The 27,805-nt window shown below is 43.5% G+C and overlaps 1 protein-coding gene across 2 annotated transcripts; it reads right to left on the bottom strand.

Annotated features, from left to right (window-relative positions):
- Positions 1-919: 919 nt before the first annotated feature.
- Positions 920-27,805, bottom strand: NIPSNAP2 (nipsnap homolog 2). Of its 2 annotated transcripts, NM_001077011.1 has the most exons (10): positions 27,639-27,805; positions 18,072-18,211; positions 17,944-17,989; positions 15,010-15,104; positions 14,605-14,675; positions 13,366-13,506; positions 12,198-12,229; positions 7,341-7,435; positions 3,550-3,633; positions 920-2,060 (listed from the first exon to the last, which is right to left on the bottom strand). In NM_001077011.1, the coding sequence occupies exons 1-10, from the start codon at positions 27,728-27,730 to the stop codon at positions 1,996-1,998; spliced, it is 861 nt and encodes a 286-aa protein (NP_001070479.1). In that variant the 5' UTR covers positions 27,731-27,805; the 3' UTR covers positions 920-1,995. The 2 variants fall into 2 exon arrangements, with proteins under 2 accessions (NP_001070479.1, XP_005225025.1); XM_005224968.5 differs by lacking the exons at positions 14,605-14,675; positions 17,944-17,989 and having other exon boundaries at positions 27,639-27,756.

Here is a 27,805-nt window from a genome sequence, read left to right as displayed (position 1 = left end):
TATAATGTTAATTTCTGCTGTACAGCAAAGTGTCTCAGTTATACACACACACACACACACACACACATATTTTCATATTCTTTTCCATTATGGTTGGTCACAGGACACTGACTATAGTCCTATCAGTAGGACCTTGATATTTGTCCGTCCTATACATAATAGTTTGCCTTTACTAATCCCAAACTCCCCATCCTTCTCTCCCCCAAATACATATATATCTAGATAGCCTATTGGTTCTATTTCTCTGGAGAACTCTAATACACCAGTGAATAACAGAAGATTCTTAACTTCTACAGGGTTTGTTTCATTTACAAGCCCACATAATTTTGTAAGTGAAAATTCCCTCTGTCCAGAGCATTTTGTTCAGTTCTGAACAGCTAGATTACCTTTACTAGTAATAGTCATTCTACCAGTTTTCATTAAGTAATTTAGAAAGCAGTTCCACCTCAATGATTCATTCACATCCTGCAAACATGCTCTGAGCATCTAATCAGCAGAGTAGCTGCTGAACTTCAGGTCTGCTATGGCAGAGTTCACTACACCCGCTCTCCCCCACTGCTTCCTATGCCAGCAAGAAGGGCCAGTTACAGAAATTCAGAGCTGAAGGGACCTTAGACGCTATTGAATTCCACCTCCACATTTCATAGGCTAAGGACCCAACCAAAGAAGGCAAGTACCCCTTCAAGGAGCAGAGCCTGTTCTTCCATCAGCGCTCCAACTCCCCAACACCAGACCATTATGCACTGGTATACAGACACCCACTCCCCATAACACCTACCGCGTGACCATAAGCAGCAGCTGATGAGCTTATTTTACCCTGTAGACTCACACACGCCCACTGAACTGGGACAAGCCATCTTTCAAGAGTGATGGGCTCACTCTCAGCATCAGTTCATTAAAAAAGATCACATACATGTAATATGTGAAAATTAAGAGGATTTTTATTAACTTTTATATGTTCTTGGAGAAAACCATTCACATGTAAAAGCTTGACATTTGATATGAGATTTATTCACACTTTAACATAAATTCTTTGATCTGGGGGTCAGACATAATTTTTCACTTCAACAGGACTTTCACATGATTACAGTCACAAAATTGGCACTATTAAAAAATGAAATCAGAGCTAGACAAAGTATGCAGTTTTATGTCAATTTAAATCTCAACATGCACACCCCCCTCCCCCCATTCATGATCTTGGAAGAATCTGCTGTGAGCTTACTAAAATGCAGGTCACAGATGATTGTTTACAAAATAAAACCTCTTTTCCTAGTGCTACTCGTTTTGTTGTAGAAAAATATTACAAATAAAAATTAGTGCTATTCAAGGTGTTCATTTCAAAGTCACATATGATACACAGGTTCAAGCCGTCTTTTCCTCGCGTATAAAGACAACACAATACACAAAGTGGAGACTGAATTACCGATCAACCACTTCCCCCTCAGTAACGACACAGTTTACTATGCTGACATTAAAAATGAAAGTGAAGCAAAACATTTCCAGGTATTGAGTACACTTATAATTTGTTCCTAGTCTGAAACTCAGAAAAAAAATGCTACAGAAACATGATGAAATTTATATTTCTTCCTGATACAAGAAATTTGTCTTAAAAATCTGTAATTATAAAACAGATTTGCTCTTTATAAAGAAATAGCTAACTTTTTTTTTTTTTCCCATGGTTAGAGTCTTACTTGGAGATGACTCCAATTTTCAACTGGGCTCTCTTTTCCTGGGGGGTAGGGAGAGGTGGCTTGGTGTTAATATTATACGGTACATTCGACAAACTTAGGGATGTTTCCGAGGACTACAATCAGCCAAGCTGTAATAGTTTCCTGTCTTGTGATTATGTAAATTTTAAAGAAAAGAGGTCTCTTACAAGCTATATACAGCAGTTTACACTTCAGTGTTTCTCTCTCACTTGTAACACAGTTCAAGTTGATTGATGACAAGCACTTGTCACATAAACTTCTGTAGGCACATCTCCATTCCGTCGCTTCACTGGAGGGGCGAGGTCTTCTGTGGGATCATGATTCTGGATTCCATTTCCTGAATAAGTGGGACTGAAAACAAGGGCCGTAATCACTGGGGCTCACTGTTTTCTAAACAGATGGCAATAAATACATGCTAACAAGTAGGCTGCTGAGGATATTCATTCAGAAGACATGCTGCCTGAAATCAGTACTGGAATACTAAGGACTGGTCTCGGGCAGAAATATACAAGCTAATGACAGATCAGCTGACACCCTATCATGTGTCATTAAAATATTCTGTCAGGAGATGTATTTCATGTGCTGGAAACCAGCAAAGTCTATATTGTGAGAAAAATGGTGCTTTCTTAAAAGGTCCTTTGAACTGAATTAAAATGTATATAGAATCAAATAATCTGACTGTATCCTATATACAGCAAAAAGACCGTATCCTATATACAGCAAAAAACCTGTGAAGATTGTTACAGGTACAATACACTGTACCTGTAACACTGTCAGTGCTGAGGAAATATGTCTTTGGGACCTGATGAAAGTGTAAGAATAAGCAGCAAAGCCACATACAGTTATAGGATTTATGATACATGAACTAACAGACAAGATAATAGTTATTTTCCAGAACAAATTACTCTTCGATCTTCCTGGTAGGGTAGAGGATTAAGTGTGCCTGACGTGCAACATGGGTGGTGCTTATTACCTGCACTGGTGTCACTGGGTGGTATTCAGTCTGGCTGTTTTCTTCTAAAAATCAAGCAACTAGGATTTCACAGTGTATGTATTATATATACACATATGAGTATGCTGCTGCTGCTGCTGCTAAGTCACTTCAGTCGTGTCCGACTCTGTGCGACCCCAGAGACGGCAGCCCACCAGGCTCCCCTGTCCCTGGGATTCTCCAGGCAAGAACACTGGAGTGGGCTGCCATTGCCTTCTCCAATGCATGAAAGTGAAAAGTGAAAGTCAAGTCGCTCAGTCATGTCCGACTCTTAGCGACCCCATGGACTGCAGCCTACCAGGCTCCTCCGTCCATGGATTTTCCAGGCAAGAGTACTGGAGTGGGGTGCCATTGCCTTCTCCACATATGAGTATACACAGATGTATAGGCTTACATGTATGTACACAGGCATACACACGTACATATGGAAAGTTTAAATATTGAAGTAATTCCCAAAATTATTTTAATTGCTGTATTAAATTGTAATGCTTTAGGGAATAAACAATTCTGATGAGAAAGCTTAGGAAAAAAATATATTTGTATGATAAATTTTCAGAGAATACAGAAATGTACAAAAAAATGTAATGATGTAAAATTTACAACACACAAAGATCTGAAAACTGTACTAGACAACATGTATACTTGAAACAATGAATATTCTCTATTGAAAAAGTCATGTAACTATCAAAGAAAAATATGACGATTTCTCTATTCCCTCAACCTTACAATTCACCATCTGACAGCAACACATTATTTTTTTGTTCAAATACACCATGAGCTTCAGGGTGAAAGAACATTAAAACAATGAGACGAGAAGAATAAAGCGCTTTATGCCTATTAAGATATTACCTGTATAATACACTAGTTCTTCCCAGCCATGTTTATGCCATGCTGCGTTCCGTATATCCTCCCTGGTCTGAAGATCCTTGTAAGCTTAAAAATAGCCACACAGAAGAATTAGCCAAACATAACGCCCTACATTCCACTAGTACAGGGGGGAATGACTCCAGGACCTGCCATGAACACCAAAACCTGCAGCTGCTCAAGTCCCACTGCTGGCCCTATGTACCCATGGATCTGCACCCTCGGATTCAACCAGCTGTGGGTTGGCTGCATCGTACTGTGTGTATCAACTGAAAAAGATCCATGCGGTTCAAACCTGTGTTGTTCAAGGGTCAACTAGATGTCCAGTAAGTGCTGACTCAGCTGCTCATCTTGTTTTCTCAAATAGCCTACGTTATCTTCCTTGACTTACGATGGGGTTACGTCCCAATAAACCCATCATAAGCTGAAAATATTGTAAATCGAAAATGCATTCAATACATCTAATCCACAAGAACATCCCAGCTGAGTCTTCCTTACCTCATGTGTGTTATGTGTATTAGTCGTTCAGTCATGTCCAACTCTTTGTGACCCCATGGACTGTAGCCCACCAGGCTTCTTTGTCCATGGGATTCTCCAGGCAAGAATACTGGAGTGATTGCCATTCCCTTTTCTAGAGGATGTTCCCGACCAAGGGATCAAACCCTGATCTCTTGCATTGCAGGCAGATTCTTTACCGTTTGAGCTACAGGGAAGTCCTTTCCTACCTTAAACGTGCTCAGAACGCTCATGTTACCCTACAGCTGGGCAAAATCATCTGATGCCAAGCCTATTCATATCAAGAGTTTAGTGTCTCATGTAACTGAATACTGCGCAGAAAGTGAAAACCACAATAGTTGTGAGCGTACTGGCTGTTCACCCTTGTGACTGCGCAGCTGACCACTGCCACAGCCCAGCATCATGAGAGACTGTACCAAAAGCCTGGGGGAAGAGCACAATTCACACTTCAAAGTTTCTACTGAACAGGGATCACTTTTGCACTGTCATAAAGTTGAACAATTGTAAGTTGAACCATCCTAAGTCAGGGACCATCTATATTTCGTGAACTTAGTACTAAGCTGGGCTAACTGTGAGTGGGTTATTCTGAGTAGAATTGTCAGGCCATGTGAGAGAGGCAAAACAATCTGCTCTCAAGGTTTACAGTCTAGTGGATTCAAGATGTGCCTTTACCAACCAAGTGAACTTCTTCATTAATGTGTTAAATCCATAACCAGAAACTGTCAGGCCACAGATAAGCAATAGGAGATTCAATTTTACTCAGTATTTATAAGGCCGTGCAACGATCTGGGTGAGAGACTGTGTTCACGACAGTGGAGAACAAGGAGACTCCACAGGGAGAACACAGCTGACCAGGGAAAGCTCCCTGGAAGGTATGATGTGACCAAGTGGGGTTTCAAGGTTGAAACCGACATTTCATTGTCCACATGCAGGAACCGGAGAGAAAAGCCCTCCAGTGGAGGGAAGGGCATGGGCCAAGGGTCAGGTCCTGGGGATACAATTCAGATACCTCACTGGGTGCTTTGGTTTCTGCTTCCCAACCCGGCAAGATCCTTCTAACCACTGGCCCGGGAGGGCTCCCCACTCAGTTCTAGTCTCTGTTTAGGGCTTCCTTCTCCCTATGAGAAGACCTAACCATGCAGGCCGAGTAATTTGACCACAAGTTCCCCACTAGGAGTGTAAATTGATTACATAAAATTTTGAAGGTATTGAAGAATAGAAGGAAAAGGAAATCCTCTACCTCTCACGACCTGGGTGAAAATGGCTAACATCCACATGACAAGCAGCAGTTTTCTTCCCAGGGCCAGGTGCACCCCTCGTGCACCGTGTGGGGACCCCCCTTGCAGGGAACACAGCGGGGAGAGGCCTGTGTTCCTTAAAAAGTTTTCTTAATTAAAACAAACTTTTTGGAGTAAAATATACATAACAAAATTTACTATTTTCTTTTTTTTTTTTCTTTTTTGGCCACATTACGTGGCATGTAGGATATTAGTTCCCTGACCAGGGATCAAACCCATTCCCTTTGCAGTGGAAGCGTGAGTCTTAACCACTAGACCACCAGGGAAGTCCCTACTGTAACTATTTTTAAATGTATAATTCAGAGGCAATAAGTACATTACATTGTGCCACTTTTTTATCAGCCCCAGTTAAAACTTTATCCATTATAAACCATCTCTTCCCAATTCCCCTCTCCCCTCAACCCCTGGTACCCTCCATTCTATGTTCAGTTTTTGTGAATTTGCACAAACCACATTTTGTTCATCTGTTAATGGACTTCTGGGTTTGGGGAGGCTTTTAAAGACGGGAGGCACTGAGACTGTTCACATACCGAGGGAAGGAGCCCACAGGTGGGGTGGTGGAGCAGCTGCGGCCGCAAGGCCTCGGAGGAGGAGAGGTGTTGGTGGAGGAGGGTGGAAGGACCGCATCATGTGCGAGGGTAACAGGAAGGGGAGCTCTGCTCGGGGAAGACCTGCTTTGAAGCCAGACAGGCTGATGTCTGAGGCTGGCCCAGCTCCTGCACAGCTGTGGCTGGGGTGATTTCTTTACCACGTGTGGGTCATGGTATCTCATTGGTGGTGTGTGGCTGTCAGGGCTAAAGGGAATGGTGCATAAATAACCAACACACGGAGGTGCTTGGTAAGTGTTGGTTCTTTCTCTAAAAAAGATGGATAAGCGAGGGTAAGTTGTGGTCAACTGAGAATGCATCTCTGCACATCTCAATACTTTTTCCCTATGAGGTAGGAAGTGGGCAGTAGACATTTGGGACACTGGCTGGAGACACAAAGGAAGGTGGAGATGGGCACTGCCTGACAGTAGACACATGTCTGACCTTGGCCTGTGCCAGAGTACGGGGTCTGGACCCTCCGGTCCCAACGCTCGCTCACCATAGTAGCCGCTCTCAGAGGGCCCTGCAGGCTGAGGAAGGGGAGGGGTCTGTGTTTTCAGTTTAAATCCTCTGGACAGATCATACACTAAAAATTCACAATAAAAACGACCTTATCCCTACCTCAAGCCTGTAAAGGTTAAGTTATACTTAATAGGTCTGCTTGCCAGACATCACCCTGTCCCTGAGCCTCCAGCTGCCCCAGCAGGCGCACGCCCCTGCAGCACTCGGCGGGACACCCACACCTCAGTGAATGAATACGGTTTAGGGTTTGGAAATGTCAGGCTTTTCATCTTTTTAACGTTAATAACCATTTACAAGTGTTCCCTGGTAGCTCAGATGGTAAAGGATCCGCCTCCAATGCCAGAGACCTGGGTTTGATCCCTGGAACGGGAAGGTCGCCTGGAGAAGGGAATGGCTACCCACTCCAGTATTTCTTGCAAACCAAAGGAGGCGTCAAGCCAAAGTAGGTGGGGACAGCAAAGGCGAGAGAAGATGCCTCAGAGGACAGCGGATCCAGACCCGAGGCAGGCAGTGGGCCCTCTTCGAGGACATCTTTCTGTGCGGAGCGTGGCACTGTCCCTGAGGGAGCTGGGGGATGTTCAGAGAGGGAGGCTGGGACTGCCTTGTGAAAGGCCGCAGCACCTCTCAGCCCTGCTCTCATCTCACCAGCTCACGATGAGCTGCGCGTCTGGGGACCCTTCACTGTGGACCTCTTGTGCTGGGGGCCGAACACCTACCTTCCATCTGGGGCATCTGGGTCAGCTGCAGTGTTCCAGGTTCCTGACCTGAGGTATGATTTACAGGCTAGGACAACTTATTTAGTAATGAATTCTGAAATCCCAGGAACGTAAAAATGAAAGGGAAAAAAACATACCCCAGAGATGGTGCACCATATAGAGCTGCCCAATCTGGGAGAAGAACCCTCCAACTGCTTCATTACCGTCCTGTCTGAAGCGAATGGCACGAGCCCTACGAGAAAAAAACAACGTTCAGATACCGCATCAGGTATGTTAAAAAAGTGAGTTTCCTCCATTCCCAGCGCAAGTTGTTCAGAACAAAGAATACTTTTATTGAATGTATTTGAAAGCTATTTTAATGTACATTAGATGTCAATCTACCTTTCTGAAGCAACATTAGTCAGTTTTGTAAAATGTGTAGAGTAATTCGTAACTATTAAAATAAAAACAGCATGAGATATGTGGCTGCAGTCCTGATTTTTTTAAAAAATGGAGATGTCTTTATTTTGCGTGGTATGTTGGATCTTAGTTCCCTGACCAGGGGTCGAACCTGCACCCCGTGCCTTGGAAGCTTGGAGTCTTTAATCATGGATGACCAGGGAAGTCCCTGATGCTAATTTCTTTAACCTTACATTTAGTGTTACATGATCATAATTATCACCCAAAATTACAAACCTGATTAGTTAATTATTAAAATTAGGCAAATCACTATAGTGTGCATTTTAACCCAAAGAGGGGAAAACCCTCCATATTCATCGATAGTGATAAATGTTCAGGATTGTTCACTTCATTTGGAATTTTTCTCATCCGCTTTCTCAGTAGGGAAAGAAAACATACTTGCCTCAGCCTGGAAATAATCAGAAGCATGTACTGAAGAGGAGATCACCATCTTAAATAGTTACCTATGTGCCAAAATATAAATTGCATGCTGAACTGGGCTTTGTAAATAATTTGTTAAAATAACTGAAGAATACACTCAGTACTTCTCTGTGGATTCCACATTGGACATGTCTCAATTAGTAACATGGAAAAATAGAAATGAGTGATTTTATCCTGTGGGCAACTAAATTACTACACTTCGGGGGATCACTCACCAATTCCTTAATAAAATGATGTCTATAATCAAAGTGTTAGGTAGTTAGAACAGGAAAAAGGAATCCAAAATGGCGGTGGCTGAAGGACAAAGAAAGGGAAAGCCCATGAAAATGGAACAAAAGACAATCCAAAGACTGGAGTGAGAACGTCAGGTCAAACAAACAGCCTTCATGGCTAGCCCAATTTGCATAGGGCAGGCTGGGGGGGGGGGGGGGAGAGACAAAACGTATAAAAGGAGGAAGCCAACGCAGATTGGGGCCTCTCCTTTGGGGTGGGCAAATACCTATTCAGGATTACAAATGAGTGCCATTCTAATGAACACTCCCCAAATTAAGTTTCTGGGGATAAGATTTCTCAGGATAGCTCTGAAGAGCCAACACAGCTTGTCCGGAATTGTACTCCAAATAGATAGGAGACAGATCGCCTGATCCCTGAACAAGGAGGGACTTGAGCCATCATGAATGAGGAGTGTTGTTTCTGGGAAATACCTCCAGCTAAGCTGAACAAAGTTTCACAATCCTCAAGAAAAATATTCAGATCCTATAGGATCTCAAAGAATGAGCTGGAGAGTTCTCAGGGTGGCTACAATCTCTCTTTGGGGGAGCCTTCTCCTGGAGAGGGGGAATTTGGTTGGCTAATGCCCCTACTAATCCCTGTTATCACCATATTGATGCTGCACATGATTGCTCCATGTATTATCAATTGTCTAACCTGTTTTCTCTCTGCCCAGGTCAACAAGCTACAACATGCAGTGCCAGTTCAACAAAGACATATCAAACTACACCCGACCATGGAAAATATCACTCACCCTTAGATGGACACTGCTATCAGGACTCTGAGGCTTAGATTACCAAGAGGAGGAGACCCAATGCCCCTCACCATCCCAGCTCAGCAGGAAGTAGCCAGAGAAACCGCAATACCCCTATTCCCAAAGAATTGGGTCTCCCATCTCTTGAGGGGGGAATGTTAGGCAGTTAGAACAGGAAAAAGGAGTCTAAAATAGCAGTGGCTAAATGACAAAGAAAGGAAAAGCCCACAAAAACAGAACAAAAGAAAATCTACAGATGGGAATGAGAACATCAGGTGAAACAAACACGCCCCCTTCTTGGCTAGCCCAATTTGCATAGGGCCGGCTCAGCGGGGAGGAGACAAAACACACAAGGAGGAAGCCAAGAGGAAGCCAAAGGAGGAGGGCCTCTCCTTTGGGCTGGCCTGCCCTCACACCTTGAGGGTGTACTAGCCTTTGCTTGCCAAATAAAACTGAGGTGTAACCAAGCAGTAACACTGGTCCACCATTTCAAATCTTTGCTGCGGCAAGACAAAACCGAGGAAATTACACACTCCCCCAACAATAGCATACAATCAAATATGTTTTTCTTAGTTTTCAAATGAAAGGGAATTCTATCTTGTATTAGTTAGCCTTGATGATCTAAGAAGAAAAGACTCATTAGAAAGAAAGGTCCCAGAACTGTTTTTGGAGGTAAAAAGATCTTAGAGATTATCAAGCCCAAAGCAATAAATTTCATAACTGAAGAAAAGAGAACATATATAAACTGAAAATAAAAAGTCATAGCTCTCCCGTTCCAAAGTGGCTGTGCTATTTTACATTCCCACCAACAATGTATAAAGGCATCAATTCATTAACAACCTCATCAACACTTGTTATTCTTTTTAATTATAGCCATCCTAAGGGGTATGAACCACTATCTCAATGTGGTGTACTTTGCATTTCCACAATGACTAAGGACACCGAGCAGCTTTTCACATGTTTATCAGGCATTCACAGAGCTCCTTTGAGGAAATGTCTATTTAAATGCTTTGCCTATTAACTTTTTTTTCAAATTTATTTTACAATTTTATTTTTTATTGCGGTAGAAAGCACCTGACATTAAATTTACCTCAACATCTCCTACTGTACAGGCCAGTGGGGCCAAGTCTGTTCACACACTGCTGTGCAACACATCTCTCCAACATTTCATCTTGCAAAACTGAAACTACCCACTAAGCACCAAGTCCCCTCCGCCCGCCCAGGCCCTGGCAGCCACCATTTTGTTTTCTGTCTCTCTGGTGTTGACCACTTTAGAGACTTTGCATTAGTACTTGTCATTTTATAATGGGCTTACTTGGCTTAACACAATGTTCTCAAGGTTAACAGTGCATGTGGCAGGATTTCCTTCTTTTTAAAGGCTGTATAAAATGCCACTCTATGTACATGCCACATATGCATCCACTCATCTGTCGATGGAAATTTACCTTCCTTCCACCCTCTTACCTCTGTGAATGCTGTGATGAACAGTGCTGTGCAAATCTCTCTCTGAGATGCTGCTTTGAATTCTTTTGAAGTAGGACTGTTGCATCAGATATAATGCTATTTTTAATGTTTTTAAGAAGCGCTGTATGAAAAAACATTTTCCATAATGGCTGCCCCATTTTATATTCCTACCTACATTATGCAAGGGTCCCAACTTCTCTGTATCTTTGCTAACACTTGATATTTTCTGTTCTTTTGATAATGGCCCTTCTAAAGGGTACGAGATGGTTGGCATATATTTGTGGTTTTGATTTGAGTTTCTCTTATGATCAGTGACGCTAACCATCTTTTCATCTCCTTTTCGGCTATTTGTATATCTTGGGAAAACTGTTTTTACAAGTCTTTTGCCCATTTTTTAATTGGGTCATCTTCTCATTATAGAGTTGTATGATTTCCTTATATATTTAGGATATAAGCCCTTTATCAGATATGTGATTTGCAAAATTTTCTCTCAGTCTGTGACCTGTCTTTTAATTTTTAAAACTGTATCCTTTGAATTACACAAAAGTTTTTAATTTTGGTGAATAATAATCAATTTTTTTCTTTTGTAGATTGTGATTTTGGTGTTTATCTAAGAACTCTTTGCCTAACCTTACGTTACAAAGATTTTCCCTTATTTTTCTTCTGAAAATGTTATATTTTAGCTCTTACATCTAGGTATACAATTCATTTTCAGTTAATTTTTGTATATAATATGAGGTAGGGATCTAAGTTCATCTTTTTGCAATGATATCCAAAGTTTCAGAACCCTTTGATGAAAAGTCTATCTGTCCCCATTGAATTGCCTTTGTACATTTGTCAAAAACTAATTGTTCACATACGTGAAAATTTGTTTCTTGTCCTTCAATTCTATTCCATTGATCTAAATGCCTGTCTGTATGTCAGCACCATACTGTCTTGATTACTCTAGCTTTGTAGTCAGTTTTGAAGTTGAGCAGTGAGTCCCCCAACTTTGTTCCTATTTTTCAAGACTGTTTTAGCTATTTTGGGGTCCTCTGCATTTTTAGAGTCTGCTGAGATTTTGACTGGGATTCTGTTGAATCTGTATATATACAAGATAGAAAAACTGGTATTTCGCTAATTAAACAAAGAAGAAGAAATGGAAGCAGTTATATCATTGTGGTGTTCTGTTTATGTGACAAAAGCAACATTTCAGAAAAGATAATATCCAAGAAGAATAGGAAATAACCTCATGTACCACTGGGGTTTTGTTTTTATAAAAAATCCTTATCTTTTGGGAGATATATGCACACTCAAATTCCCAGAGATGCAGTGTTACATTGTTTGGGATTTACTTTCAAATACTCTGGGTAGGGGCATTTGGACTTAAGCAAGGCCGGCCATGTGTTGATAATTGCTGAAGCTAAGCAAGGCAGGCAGGGGCGCTGGTGGTATTTTTCTCTCTAGTTGTGTGCTTGTTTGAAAAATCTCATAATACAAATATGTCAAACAAAACAACAGTCTAATATTAAATTGTGGCATGAACCCCAGATTTTATTTCTAGAATTAACACTATGGTGTAAAAGACTCTAAGACTTACGAATCTAAGTCTAAGACTTACAAACTCATCATTTGGTCATATACTCACCAGTAATTGCCCCATTCAATCATAGTTCCTGGCTGAAAAGAGATTTGGATTTGGTTTGTTAGTCCTTCTGTGAAGAAATATGGAAACAGCAGCATGAAAAATACCAAATGACAAGACTAACTAGGAAATTAACTTTTAATAATGTGAGATCTAACAAGTAAAAAAATGTAACAGAACAACATTACGCACTCTGTTCATACCTATCTTGTGGTGGGAGTAATAATTGTATGGCTCCATCTAAGGAGACAACATATACTCAAGGGTAAGAGTTAAGGTCATCCAGTTACAGCTATGAAAATCACAGTTAGGCCATTCACGATTAAATTGTTGGTACCTATTCAGACTTTATTGAGAAATTTTAGTTTTTTATTTATTAATTTTTTTGCTGTGCAGCATGTGGGATCTTGCCTCCCCCACCAGGCATGGAACCCATGCCCTGTGTAGTGGAAACACAGAGTCCTATCCAGGGAAGTCCCTACTTTGAAATTTTAAAATAATTCAATTTAAGTAAACCTAACAGACATTCCTTGATTTTTCTCCCCCCAGTATAATACTGAATGTTAGACCACTGAGATCTACTGATATGTTTTCACTTTAACTATGCTGTTATCTGGGCTTTTTTTTTTTAGTCGTGTCCTAGCAGGGAAACATCTAGAAAGTCGTAGAAATATTATTCCCCTTTTCTCTTACAGTGCTGTATAATGTATTCAGATATCACACGCTTATTAGTTGCTCTAGTTCAATGACAATAGATGCTATATAATGTACTTGGTCCTGCATTTTAGGTCTTTTCTCTTATGTCTAAGGCTATAAAAAACAAATATCCTTAAAAGAAGAGAAAGAATGAGAAAGAAAGATTAAAAAAAAAAAAGAAGGGACTTCCATGGTGGTCCAGTGGTTAAGACTCTCTGCTTCCAATGAAGAGGGGCATGGGTTCGATCCCTGGTCAGGGAACTAAGATCCCACATACTGCACAGCAAAAAAAAAAAAAAAAAAAAGACAAAAACAAACAAGCCAAAAAAGGAAATGAGAAGAACTGGACAGGGGAGAAAATGAGCCAAGCACACATCACAGAACATATGCCCAGCGACTGCTCTCGACACCAGGGGTGTGCGTCCTGCTGCACAGAGAACGAGGGGACATGGCCAACTCCTGTTCCAGGACTTACTCGGAGCTGGTAGGATCTGAGTTCATATATGTTCGGTCCTGATCGTGGGATGGGTTCATTCCAGAAACTGAACTCCAGCAGCAGCTGATTCTTTCTCGAGAGAAGCATGTTGCTTCTTGCCTTACGGAATTCCGAAAATTCCTTTGAGTGAAAAAGGTGCTCATGAGACTTGCTAGTATTTACATACAATATAAACCCACTTGAGTAACATGTACGTTCCCCCTCTAGTAGAATACTATTATAAACAGGGTCCCTTGGCCTGAGACAGTCCCAGCTCACATCTTGTTGAGTCAGCATAATGGCTATTAGCATTCCCTTTCACTTTCAGAAGTGTCCAGGTTTAGATAATAAACTTCACCGTTATCTTGATTATTTAAATGACAATGGAAACAAATTTAATTTCCTATGCTTTTAGGTCCTCCTGACAGTGTTTGACAGTATTATAAGACAGATGACATGGACACCTCAAAATATCAGATAATCCAAAAGCCATTTATATAGGGACAGAGAATCTACACAAAACATTTTCTTCTCTAATAATGTTAAGCTGGTAGAATTTTTCCATGAACACTTTTCTATTAGTGAAGGGAGGGGAGGACAGCAAAGTCAGCCCAAGGTGAACAATGTGTGGTTGGCAGTTCCTAAAGCAGGTATGTGTTAGGTAACTCAGGCTGACTGTGGTGACTAGGTGGACTCACTGGCTTCAAACGTACCAGCTTATCAGTTTCAAAGTACAACTGACTTTTACAATAAGAACTGTTATTTTAACAGTATTACTGATGACTCTGTTCAAATACAACCTCAAGAAACCAAATAATAAAATCTTTACTACCGAAAACTAACAGTTTCCTTACAAAAACTGATGCTAGAAAAGAGTCATTTAATTCTGTACTAACATCTACTATTACAGAGAAGGCAATGGCACCCCACTCCAGTACTCTTGCCTGGAAAATTCCATGGACGGAGGAGCCTGGTAGGCTGCTGTCCATGGGGTCGCTAGGAGGCAGACAGGACTAAGAAGCTTCACTTTCACTTCTCACTTTCATGCATTGGAGAAGGAAATGGCAACCCACTCCAGTGTTCTTGCCTGGAGAATCCCAGGGATGGGGGAGCCTGGTGGGCTGCCGTCTATGGGGTCGCACAGAGTCGGACACAACTAAAGCGACTTAGCAGCAGTAGCAGCAGCAACATCTACTATATCAATAGTTTGAATAAGCAAACATTTTTCAAAATCATTACCTGATTTTCTTTGAGTTTACTCATCACTTCTGTGAGGGCTGGATAGCCTCCTTCATACCTCCAAAGGTGAACTGAAACATATTTTAAAAGATAACATACATTTAGGCCTTTATGATATTCTGACCTTGAAAATATTCCAGATATGCTTAGTGTTAACACAGTACAAAACTGTAATGTGTGTTGGCCTGAGTTATACCGTAAAGTTTCAATAATAGATTCAAATGTGAAAAATGATCAAGAAGGAGTTTTTGCGGTGATTTACTGAGAAACTACTTCAACCATAACACTAGATCAAGATTTGGAAAGCTTTGATTATAAAAACAAGCACTAAGTTGAAAATCATTTAAGTGATGACAGTAAAGGCTTAAGGAACAAGTGTTTATTCCAAAGACTTCTGCTTCCTACCAGCTTGATCCTGCTCGCCATACCACGTGTTCCAAGTCCCCACCAAAGTACAAGGGTAATGTTTATCTTCATGAATCCTTGGCAACACCTCTTGACTTAAAGAGAAGAAAGAGCAACACTAATTAAACAAGCAACAAAATTACATCAGGTGGATAACACATGATCAATAATAGGAAAAGGTCATCTACTCTGTCTTCTGACAACTGACCTCAGAATACGTTTATGATGAAACAAACTACAGAATTAGCCTTTTAGCTGAATTCTGTTGTAAAACTCTAATGGCCCAGTTATCAAATGCTTAGGTGACTGATAACCCAGCTATCTAGAACAGTGGTAAGTAACTCAAGTATATTGATAAAAATGATAAAGAAGAGTCAAAGGTCCCCAAATTCCACAACTATGAATCCATTATTCACCATTTCAGGGGGAAAAAAGCACTTAGGAACGGTGATATGTATAAAAGCTAAGTTCTGGTGGTTCCAAAGATAGGACGGATGAGAGTAATGGGAAAAGAACGTGCGAGAAGAGAGAAAGAGAAGAAAGTAATGTTGTGGATGGGGGAGATGACAGAAGTGGCCCGAGAGGCAGAGGAAGCAGGGGCAGAGAGGGTGGGCTTTAAGGAAGAAGACGAAGCTGAAACACAACAGAGTCTGGAAGCAACCTCCACCCCACCAATCCCAAAGAGCATCCACAGTGCAGGAGAATGCAAATGAAAGACACAACATGAAGTATATTCAACCAGCTAAGGGGATGTGAAAGGTATCGCAGAGTCCCACACTGGACACAGCGCCCAGGTTGTTGCTGTCCATCACACGTGGTCATGCCAGGGTGTCACGTTAGCAGAGGTGGCAGGGCCTCATTCCATGGAAACCCTCCCACGGTACAGATTCTAATGGACAGGGAAAGACAAAGGGAAGAGGCATAGCTGAATCACACCAAGAGGAAAGGTCAAACCTGCACGCTTTTTTGAGTAGAAAAATTATGACAAAAAAGTACAATACAGATCCAACAATGGGTGCAAAAAGGTATCAAGGGTCAGAAATGGAACCTGTTCAGATTATTTGCTGACATCAGGTGATATTAAGCTAGTGATCATCACCCAATGTTGGGGCCCTAAGACAGGGTGGATGTGACTAGTTAATGGAGAAAAGCTCTGAATGGTCTTATGTCTAACTAACTGAAAACTCAAATGTCTTTCTGACCAAGTACGATGACCAAACCACATATTATTTTTTGAAGGGTAGCATTTACTTTTAAAATTAAGATCAGATATTAAATCTATTTGATATATGACACATGAATGCTCAGAAGTAACATGGGGTTGACAGAAATTGGGAAAGATGGATTATGTTAGGGAAATGGGTTTTCTGTTTGCCACATGACATGAGCAGAAAGTAAAGAACCCAGCGCTGGAGCAAGTGCGGCTGATGGAAGCCTGCACAGATGACCGAGGTGAATCGGGGCTGTGAGGTAGGTGACCCAAGTACCCAGAACTGGATGGGTTGGGCAGAACCTCATTACTGGAGCCCCTAAAAACCAGGCAGGTGTTAAGCCTTTATGTACTGGAAATAGGTTGCTGCTGAAAGTTCTAGAGAAAAGGAAAAGAAACAGGATGAAGGAGAAAACAGAACTCAAGCAGACCAACTTGACAAACTTCTGGGTAACGGATTGCAGTGGGGAGGGGGTGGGGCTTGAGGTACTGGGGCAGCTTCAAGCCCAGGAAGGCAGTCAGAAGGGCTACTTGGAAATGGGCCTCAACCGGCCTGGAGAGGGAAACAAGCAAAGAGAAGCAAAATGCATGTCAAATGAAGATGCCCAGCCCTTAGTGACGGACTGGTCACAGAAAACTAAGGCGCGAGTCAAATAAAACCACGGCCAGTGTCACCCATGGGGAAGCGGGAGGAGCAGAGCAATTCTACATTTTGAGTGTGAAGCGAGAACAAGACTTTCAAATAGAAACATGAGTAGATGGCCAGGAATCTGAGACAGGAGATGAACTAATAAAAAAATAGGACAGGGAAGATAATCCAGGGAAATATAAGCATATAGAAAATTTTCATCTTATGAAAAGAGATTTAGAGAAAAACCATCTGCTTTGTTTTAGGTCATTTTTTAAATAAAGAGGACAGTGCTGAGGTGAGCATGAAACTACGCTAATGTTACCTTTTGCAACCCACCTCCAAAAATAAAACAAAAGATTTTTTTGCTTCTGAAAGTTAGGCTGATTCTGGTAACAAAATCATTTGCTTTCTCATGAAAGCAGTAGATATGAACGGTTTTTAAAAAGTGCTTTTAAATCATGTTTGCAGACAACTGATCATTGAACTGCTATTTCTATTAACTTAAGAACTGGTGCATGTAATTCTTTTTGGTCTTAAAGTTTACAAATTCTGTAAGAGTATATGGATTTCACATCACTCTAAGAATCTGCTGAATGGATTTGAACCCAGGCAGATGGAAGACTTTGAAAGAAATGGCAGCTCTACTGAAATCATACAGGGCTCTTATATTGCAGGGGTACTTAGGCATAATACTGGAAACAGGGGCAGTCCCAGGGACGTGCAATCTAACTCTTAACGTTCAGAGCTGCCCAGAGATGGAGCATATGAATGTACTTAAGAACAGTGTCAGGAAGGGCTCCAGAAAGGACTCAAGCACTGGATGAGTAGCTGGACTGGACAGACTGGCAAGGTTCCTTCCAACCTGAAAGTCTAGTAACATTCCAAAGTCTGACAGTCTATGCAGACTTCGGTGAATAAGTGCTTAAAATCAGAATGCCCTTGGTAACCCCACAGAGCTCAACTTAAGAGCCTCTCAATGTTTGGCTTTAAGAAGAGGCATGAAAGATCTCGTTCTGCTATCAAGGGTTAGCACAACCAACAAATATTAAAATCATTACTTTTCCCCAAGTAAAGGATAGTTTGGTATACACACCAAATTTTGTTGTATGCTTCTAGGCATTCCGGTTTAACATTGTGAACTGAAACAAAAGAAAATTCAACGATAAACTTATGAACCAAGGGAAAAACGTTAACTATGAAGATAGCAAACCCAGGACTCACACTGTAATTTGTACAGACTGCTGGTTTCCTTTTTGGCTAGGAGGTTAGAGTGAGCATCTTTCCTTGGGTCAACTTTCCGAACAAACAAGGATTTTAACCAGCTGTCCTCTCGAGGTCTGTTATCGGAAGATGTCAATTTCCTATGGGATCACAAATGCAAAAATCTGAGTTTAATCAGAGGTACAAAGATGTCAGGGTCTTTGGGTGGTAGTGCGTGGCCCACTGTTTTCATAAACTCATCAATCCGTTCAGCAAGCACTCCTCGGGCACACATTCGAAGCACTGTTCTAGAACTTGAGATATCATGTGTCCACCTTCCGTGCCAACAGTGTGCACTCGGAATGCAGGAGCAAAGTGTGAGAGAGGAACTTCGGCAATCCTCGGAGAGTCCTCAAGTGCATCTCCATGAGTCCCGCTGTGTTCTTCCCTTCTCCGAGGAAAAATTTCAACATAGAAAAAACACACGGAAACTGAGAACAGTCAAATTCACAGAGAAAGAAAGTAGACCAGTACGTTCCAAGGGCAGAGGAGAGAATGGGGAGATATTATTAATGGGTGAGGAAGATGACAAGGTTCTGCAGGTAGACAGTGGTGACGATTATACAACAATGTGAATATACTTAATGCCACTGAACTGTACCCTTAAGAATGGCAAATGTTTTATGTACTTTACCACAATAAAAAATGTGAAAAGGAATATGCGGAGAAAGTGACATGAATTCCTTCCTTAAAAAAATTATCTTACCCCTAGAGTCAAGATTTTTAACTCACAAAAACCTAAGCTAATTTTCATCTTATAACTGAACTTCTACTGTACACACTGTCCGAGTGATGATAAATCTGACTGAACTAACAAGCAACACTTTACCAGTAGAATTTTAGCGGAGTGTTTTAACTCCCATATGCTTGCTAGTGGGATCACAAATTTGTGTGACTTCCCTAGAGGGCAGTGTGGCATTTATCTACAGCAAAATGCAAACTGTGTGGGCCTTCCGCCCTAAGGGCTGCACTTGCAGTTATGTCCAAGGGCAGCTATATTTAGACAGGCGCACACAGTTGAATGCAGGCGAGCATTCCTTACTGCCTTCCAGTTTGTTCCTGGTAAAGGTAATCTGGACTCCATTAATGGGGACTGGGCAGATCAAACAAGGCAGATCCAAAATCAGGACAGAATGCAGTCATTAAAAAGAATGAGTAGACCTACACGCACTGCCATGTTGGTATCTGAGATGAGTTCTGTGGAGAAAGGCCCAGAACAGTGCCCTAAATACACACACAAAGTGAAATGCTCACAGTGAGGACATCCGGGCTGTGACTGGGCTTGGGGTGTGAGGAGTGAGTTTTCCTTTTCCCTGTATACCCTTCTGCACTCGTGAATTTTCCATATACATTTATTATTTTTATACTTAACATTAGCTAAAATATCTAAAAGTGCATGTTTAAAAACTCCTTTACTGGTAAGCTAGATGTGTATATATAACCTGAGAAAAGACTTTAAAAATTAAACCCTGGTAAGGACTTCCTTTGTGGTCCAGTGGTTAAGACTCTGTTGTACCTCAAATGCAGGGGCTGCAGGTTCAATCCCTGGTCAGGGAACTAAGACCCCACGTGTTGCTGCTGCTGCTGCTAAGTCGCTTCAGTCGTGTCCAACTCTGTGCAACCCCATAGACTGCAGCCTACCAGGCTTCCCCGTCCCTGGGATTCTCCAGGCAAGAACACTGGAGTGGGTTGCCATTTCCTTCTCCAATGCATGAAAGTAAAAAGTTAAAGTCAAGTCACTCAGTCATGTCCGACTCTAGCAACTCCACGGACTGCAGCCTACCAGGCTCCTCCATCCATGGGATTTTCTAGGTAAAAGTACTGGAGTGGGGTGCCACTGCCTTCTCTGCCACGTTGCATGGCATGGCAAAAAAAAAAGAATGAATGAATTACAATTCACACACCACATAGATGATTCTCACAAACATTGAGTGGAAGAGCCAGACACACAAGTTCAAAACCAGACAAAATTAACCTAAGGTGTTAGAAGTCAGGGTAGTGTTACCCTTGACGGAGCTCACTGAAAGGGACACAAGAAGGGCTTTGAGGGCTTGTAATGTCCTGTATCTTGATGTGGGTGCTGCTTACACGGTTGTATTTATATTGGGAAAATTCATCAAGCTATAAATCTAGAATTTGTATACTTTCTTGAATGTATGCTATACTTCAGTAACAATTTTTAAGTTAAAAGGGCAAGTATTTTAAATAAAATAATGCACGTAGGATCTTAGTTCCCTCACCAGGAATTGAACCCACACCCCCTGCGCTGGAAGGGGAAGTCTCAACCACTGAGCCAGGGAAGTACCTCTCGTATATTTTTAAGTACACGTTTAACCCCTAGTAAACACACTTAAAACATGTAGGACAGCACCTGATTAATGGTGAGAGATTTAAAAATTATTTTTAAAACTACTTTAAAAAACTAAAAAAAAAAAAAAAAAGTTATATATAAAAACTATTAGATCTTTGAAAGTCTCTCAGTCGTGTGACTCCTTGCAACCCCAGGGACTACAGTCTGTGGAATTCTCCAGGCCAGAATACTGGAGTGGGTAGCCTTTCCCTTCTCCAGAGGATCTTCCCCACCTAGGGATCGAACTCAGGTCTCCCGCATTGCAGATGGATTCTTTACCAACTGAGCCACAAGGGAAGCCCAAGAATACTGGAGTGGGTAGCCTGTCCCTTCTCCAGATCTTCCCAACCTAGGAACTGAACCCAGGTCTCCCACATTGCGGATTCTTTACCAACTGAGCTATCAGGGAAGCCCTTAAGTATTAGCCCTTTAGTAAAAATCAAAATCATATGGTATTTATCTCTGTTTTCAATTCACTCGTTAATTATATAAACTAATTCTGAAGATGGCAGTTCTCCAAATGAATCATGGTAAAATTCATTTCAATAAAAATATTTTGTCAATTTGTTTCAAGTATTTTCCTTTTTTTTTTTTCCGTCCTACCCAGTGGCTTGTGGGATCTTAGTTCCCCAACCAGGGACTGAATCCAGGTCCTCTGCAGTGAAAGCACCGAGTCCTAACCACTGTTCTACCAGGGAAGTCCCGTGTTTAAAGTATTTTAAATACACCACATTTTTGGATACTGGGTTAAATAATATCATGAAGCAAAATGGCAAGCATATAAAATTAGTGATATGCAAAGCAGAAAGTTTTAAGATTTGTGAACAGGACTTTGTATAGTTCCTTGAGTTTTTAGATTTCAAATTTACTAAACAGAAATTGTGTTTAAAAATATGTTTTGGTTAAATGAATTTTAAGACTTTAGGAATAACAATTACGAACAACTAGGAAAGAGATACAATGGAAGTTTCTAAAAATATCAGTACTAAGGAACTTCATTAAGAAGTAATTCACGAAGGTAAGCACTACTCACAGTTCTTAATGAATCCTTCCAGAAGTACACAGACAAGCATATGCCATGCACACACATATTGCTATTTAACTCAGTGTATTTAATGCTTTGTAAAATAAGAGCATAATAAAGAATTATTGACAGGCTAAATCTGGAGGGAAAAAAATTCTGAAGTAATTCTTCCCTTCTTTAGAATTTAAGGGGATTACAAGTTAATAAGCACATACTTCCTGTCAAGCTCTGGACAATTTGTATATGTCTTCTCATTTAATCCCCAGAACAATCTAGCAAGGTAGGTTACTATTGCATTTTAAGGACTGGACCCCAGAAGTCCAACTTGAGGTAAGAAGCGGCAAGATAATATGAACCCAGATCTAACTATAAAGTTCAAAATATTTTCACTGGTAAGGGACACCTCACCCACACGGATCTCCCCAAGTAAGCATTTGTTCCAGATTTTTAACACCAAAGGGGTTTACTTTAGGATGGGTAAGATGAAGTAAGGGTTACGACAACACTTTGTAAACTAGGGTTAATGTACGAAACAGCCAACATCTCGGGACACACGTAAGAACCCACGTGCTGTTTACTTGTCAAAGCTGGGTAGCAATTGTCTTGACAAATGAAAGGCAGTGTGACTCAGCATCAGCGCCAAATGACTCTTGACCTCTGAAATCTTCCGAGTGGCAGGTGACTGGAGCTGCCCCCTGTGCCCAGTCCACCTCACTGAACCATGGCAGTGGGCTGAAGTAGCCATGCCAACAGCCACCAGGATTCTAAGGCCTGGGTTGGGCTGGCTCTTTACTGAGAGCAACACACACAGGGATCAGCTGTTTTTACACCACCATATGCACGTCAGGTGGTACTTTATGGAGTGCCGCGTAGGGGGCAGCATATCCAACAAAACACTCTTCTTTTGTTAATTTACCATTATTATTTCTTTCGGCTAAGTCACAGGGCTTGTGGGATATTTTTAGACCCCAGACCAGAGATTGGAACCTGGGCCCTTGGCAGTGAGAGATCAGAGTCCTAACCACCGGATTGCCAGGTAATTCCCCCAAACACTAGATTTTAAACAGAACAAGCACTGAGTGCCTGGTTCAGTGGATACAAAGATGACCAGATGCTGAGTCTGCCTGGTCTCAGGGGAAAAACCTATCAGTAAACAGCCAGAGGGGTCATGGACGCTGTGGACTCGCAGGCACTGTGGGAACTCAAGGGAGTGAATCGTCTTGGCCTTGGCCGGCCAGGAGCTGGAGGAACTTCAGGGCAGAGACTCCAGCTTCGTCTTGGAGGACAGGCAAGACAGGTGCACGAAGCCGGCGATAATTCCAGTCACAGGAACAACGTGTCCAGGGGTATGGAGTTGTGAAGCTATGTGGCATATTTCTGGAACAGCAAAGTGTTCAGGAAGGCAAGAGAACACGGCGTGGAGGACATGGAGCTGGGCAATGGGAGGGCAACATGGGTGGGCAGGGAGGGCTGCACTCTATTCCTATACATGGGGCAATGCCAGCAAGTTTTCAGAAAAGATCTAGGTGTAAAAAGCAGCCTGGCAGTGGTGAGGCAGGTGGACAGCAGTAAGAAAGGCACGGGGCATGGCTCCTGGCTGGGTACGCAGCCCCGCAGTACCAGGCACAGCCGAGGCATTCGATACTCACTGGACAGACCGAGGGATGATCCTGGGTTCAGACGATGACAGGAGGGATGAAGGGGAAAGAATACATTCAAAAGATACTCCTGGGAATTCCCTGGCGGGCCGATGGTTTGGACTCCGTTCACCTCTAAGGGCCTGGGTTCAATGCCTGTTCAGGAACTAAGATCCCACAGGCTGCATGGCAAGGCAAAAAATTTTTTTAAAAAACCCAACCAAACAAAAACCCAACAAAACAAAAGGAAAAACTCCTGAAGTGAAGAGGAGGAGACTCGGGTCCTGATTAGGTACGGAAGATGGTTTTAGGTTCAGTTGGAACAAATTACAGAAGGGAAATATATTTAACGTGGAGACCATGGGATGAGGCAGTAGTAGTGCAAAGGGCCTCATCACCAGGTATCTACTGATTGTGCACTGCACATGCCAGACTGAGGAATAAACCCGGCCCTGACTTCACAGAGCTCGCTGTGCTGTGGAAGCAGGCAGACAGAAGTAATCACAGCGCAAAGCAGTAGGAAGGAGCCCCTACCGGACATGGAGGTGGTGGGTGTGGCGGGGGTGGGGCAGAGGACGTGGAGGGCTGGCCTCATGGAGACATGGGCCAACTCTCCGGGGATACGCTTGTTGAGCTTCAGACTTGAAAGATGGGGGCAGTCTGTCAGGTTGCTGCCAGTGGGAGGAAGGACATTCTCAGAAGCAGAACTCTACCTGCTAGCAAAGCCAGGAGTGTGTGAATATGGCAGGGGTGAAAGGCAGAGGGGAGGCCGAAGGACTGGATCCAGACCTGCCTTAAAGCAGGAGCTATCGGACTCCCCTGCCCACCACCCAACACCCCCGGAATCCCAGTGAATCTGTCTTCACCGTGGCTGCTAGAGAGAGCTGTCCCCAACATTTCATTTTGAAAAACTTCAAACACAGAAATGAAAGAACAGTACAATAAAGACCTCTATGCCCTGCATCTAGATGGAAAAATGATGACTATTTTATCCTGAGTCTTTATATGTATTTTGTTTATTTTTACCAAACCTTACGAAACCAGAGTGCAGACATTATGCTACTCCATCCTTCAATACTTCGGCACACAGCTCCTGAGATCAAGGACAAACTGAATCTCTAACAATATCACATCTAAGGAAAGCAGTAATCCTATAATAATACCTACTTCATATTAAAATATCCCCAATGGTTCCTAAAATGTTGTGTACAGCTTTTCTTGGTGGAGGTGGGGTGGAAGGGAAGAGGGATGAAGATCTGGTCAAGGTTCACGTCATAGAGATCTTTCTAGCAAGAGATGGTCCTGCTCAGAGTTCTCCAGTTGCCCCCTCACCAATGGCTTCAAGTCCACACTCTTCACAGGAACCTAGCCAAGAGCTGCCCAGAGCTGAGCTAGGGGAGTGTTCCTGCAGAGGCAGCGTCAAGACATGCCGGAGGCAGAATTAACATGTCTAGCACCTGACCAGATGGGCAGGAGCAGCGGGGGAAGGGCATGGGGAAGATATTCTGGTTCCTGGCCTGGGGCACTCTGTGGAAGATGTTCCCTTAGTGGGGAGAGCGAGCCCAGGAGGAGCAAGCAGGCTTAGCATGAGGAAGATGAGTTAAGTTTCCATACATGGTCATTTCCAGGGCCTGGGGGGAAAGTTCAGTAAGCAGCTGAGCAGGGCGACCTGGCACTGGGCAGAGCTAAGATGTGTGTGGCAAACAGGCCTCCCAGGAACACTTCCGCCTTCCCCCTGAAACCACTCTTGCAAGGTCAGCCGCAACACCCCTGCTGGTAAGCGATTTTCTTCTGTCATCTTAACCTTTTACCAGCATCTGGCACAGCTGACCCACTCTCTTTGAAATACCTCCTGCCCGGGCACTGACCCATAACAATGACCTCACAGCTGCCCCTTCTGGCTCCCTCGCTGCCTCTCCTTCCTGTGTCTGGCCTGTAAATGACCAGATGTCCCAGGGTCTGTTTCTCAGCTCTTTTCTATTCACACTCCTCAAGCAATCGCACCCATTCCCATAGTTTAAAAAACCACTTTATTATGAAAAATGTCAATCAAATAGAGTACACTGAAACCCATGGATCTATTAACATTTTGGATTCCTATATGCTCACAACTCTCAAATGCGGTTCAGACATCTCGTGGAGGAGTCATACAGCTCCAGAAGGCCAACTGCCTACTGGGCCTTTCTGTCTGAATAGCTCACAGCCATCTCTAGCTTCACCAGGTTCAGAACTGCCCTGGATCCACCCTCTCCCCTCCTTGTACCTGTTCCTCCTCCTCTGAATGACCAGCAGTCTCCCAGACGGCAAGTACCCGTGTGCCTTATTCACTGATGTCTCCGTGGCATGTAGTGGGCATGCTCACCTTTGGAACAGCTGACTCTCGGCGAATGGCACCAAGATCTACCCAGTTGACCATCCTGATGTGGTCCCCTTTTCAAAGTCAGACTGATCTTTTAAAAACGTAGATCAGATGAAGTCACACTCGAGTGTACACCTTTAAATGTTTTCCATGGCTTTCAGGATAAAATCCAAGCTTTCAAAATGGCTTGTAAGGCCTTTAATTATCCAGCTCCGCTCCTGGCCACCTGTTCTCTGTCTTCACTTCTGCTTCTAGATTTTTCTGGGGTTTCCTAGCATGCCTATTTCCATTTGGGGCCTTCATGGCCACTGATCCTTCAGGTCTCAGCCTAATGTCACCTTCTCAAAAAGGCCTTCCATGATCTTGGGTGGGAGGTTCCCTGAGTTTCCCCCATGGCACCTACCTCATTCTGTAAGTCTACAAGGGTTTTCACTATGGCTTCCTGGGGAAAGCAACCTGCGCTATTATGCTCAAGTCAACAGAGCCTCAATGACATTGTATCCATTCAGTATTTGAGAGAATAAATGAATTTACTAGGTCTAGGCTGAGTCCTTTCCAATGAAGGAAAAAGTCCTGATGTTGGGAAAGACTAAAGGCAAAAGGAGAAGGGGCAGCAGAGGATGAGATGGTTATATAGCATCACCAACTCAATGGACATGAATCTGAGCAAACCCCAGGAGACAGTGAAGGAGGGGTGCCTGGTGTGCTGCAGTCCATGGCGCTGCAGAGCTGGATGGGACTGAACGACAGGACTGAGTCCTAAAGAACACCTACAGTTAAGGCAGACTAGAGCCCAAGGAAGAGTCAGAAGGTACTGGGGACCCTGGATAAAGACAGAGCAGTGTCAAGAGCACTGGTCCCACCAGGAAATGGGGGTACCAGGCACACCAGGTCCAGTTCTCCAGTTTACAAGCTTCAAGTGCTCTCGGCACTTTAGGTGATCACTATCAGTGTCAGCTGTCTTTTTTGTCAAGAATAAAATATCAATTTCATGGGCTTTTATCACTTGTGTGAAAAAAGCAACAGGAGATACTAAGTAACAGAATAAAGATAAAAGGAGACTGACTTGGTGATCAACTTGGAAACAATATCAAATTGTGAAACATAACTTAAGCATGAGTCCCAGGAAGGGTACTAGGCCTGAAGCCTGCCAAACGGGTTCAAATGCCTTTTCCAGCCATGTGTCTCAAGTTCTCTGAGGTGCCTTCTCTCTAAAATACAGATCCTATTACTTCTTAAGATTGTTACAGGATTACGTTAAATAAACCATATCAGAATCAAGCTGGCCCGCATTAACATTTAACAAGCAGGTAGTTCCTTCCCTCTTTCCTTTATAAGTGTCAATTGTATTTTCTACGGGCTCACTGTTTAATCAACAAACAAAAACATAAACCTTCAAAGTACCTAGCAGACACCGATTCAGCAAACTGACGTGCAGCTCAGTATGGGCTTTGCTTTTTCAGTTTGGGGAAAAGGGGACTGGCGATGCCAGGGATGGATTCAGAAAACGGAACATTGAATCCAATGAGGTTAGAAAAAAAAGTTTAAACATGAACCCTATGCCGACTCAGCGCTGATAACTGTCCATACTTTTTGGTCCGCTACCTACTTTTAAATACACTTCTTCACTACCACTCCCCTGACCTCCACTGAGAGCTCACCCGGGACGATGCGTTATTTTATTTTCTTCCTCCCAACAACCCAGGACATGAGGGTGTCTCTACTGCCATGTGCGGATGCTGACACTGAGGCTTCGCGCGGGCGAGAAGCGTTCTCGGGCGGTCCGGCCGGAGCCTCATGGGCCAAGTTCAAGGCCTGCGGCCTCAGCCACGCGCCCGCAGCTCGGCCACCGCTCCGGGTCGCGCCGGGTCAAGGTCCCGCAGGCCGGGCCGGCTCGGCGCGCGGACGTGGCTTCGGCGCCGAGCGTCGTTCTCGCCATGACCTTGAGCCCGTCCGGCCGGACAGGCGCTCGGACCCCGCCGAGGCTCCAGCTCGCCCCGCCGCACCGACCGCGGCCCCGGTCCCGCCGCCCCGCAACCCGGGCGGCCCGGCCCCGTGGGGAACGCGGCCGGGGCGGAGACCCGCGCCGGGGACCCCGCGCCCTCCGCCCCGCAGCGGCCCCTCCCCGGCCGCTCCCGGAAAGGGCGGCGCTGCTCACCGGAGCCCGGGCAGGAGGCTCCCGGGGCTCGCCCGCCGCAGGAAGCCGCTGGCTGAGGCCGCTCCGCCAGCGCGCAGCACTCGCGCCGCCATCTTGCTCCGGCGCCTCGGCTCCCACCGCCCGGGCCGCCGCTGACGCCGCCGCCGCTGCCGCCGCCACGGCCGCCG

The sequence above is a fragment of the Bos taurus genome, chromosome 25, assembly GCF_002263795.3.
Source record: "Bos taurus isolate L1 Dominette 01449 registration number 42190680 breed Hereford chromosome 25, ARS-UCD2.0, whole genome shotgun sequence".
Classification (NCBI taxonomy): Eukaryota; Metazoa; Chordata; class Mammalia; order Artiodactyla; family Bovidae; genus Bos; species Bos taurus.
Note: the sequence above shows the minus strand (reverse complement) of the source record. Positions and strands in the feature narration are given on the sequence as shown.

Bases quoted from the DNA above. Each gene is read 5' to 3' on its own strand.
- NIPSNAP2 (NM_001077011.1), bottom strand. From the start codon at position 27,730: ATGGCGGCGCGAGTGCTGCGCGCTGGCGGAGCGGCCTCAGCCAGCGGC. The intron at 18,212-27,638 runs GTGAGCAGCGCC...GTGATCCCATAG, and splicing joins AGCCTCCTGCCCGGGCTCCG to GAAATTGACATCTTCCGATA. The intron at 13,507-14,604 runs GTAATGATTTTG...TTTCACTCAAAG, and splicing joins GTAAACTCAAAGAAAATCAG to GAATTTTCGGAATTCCGTAA.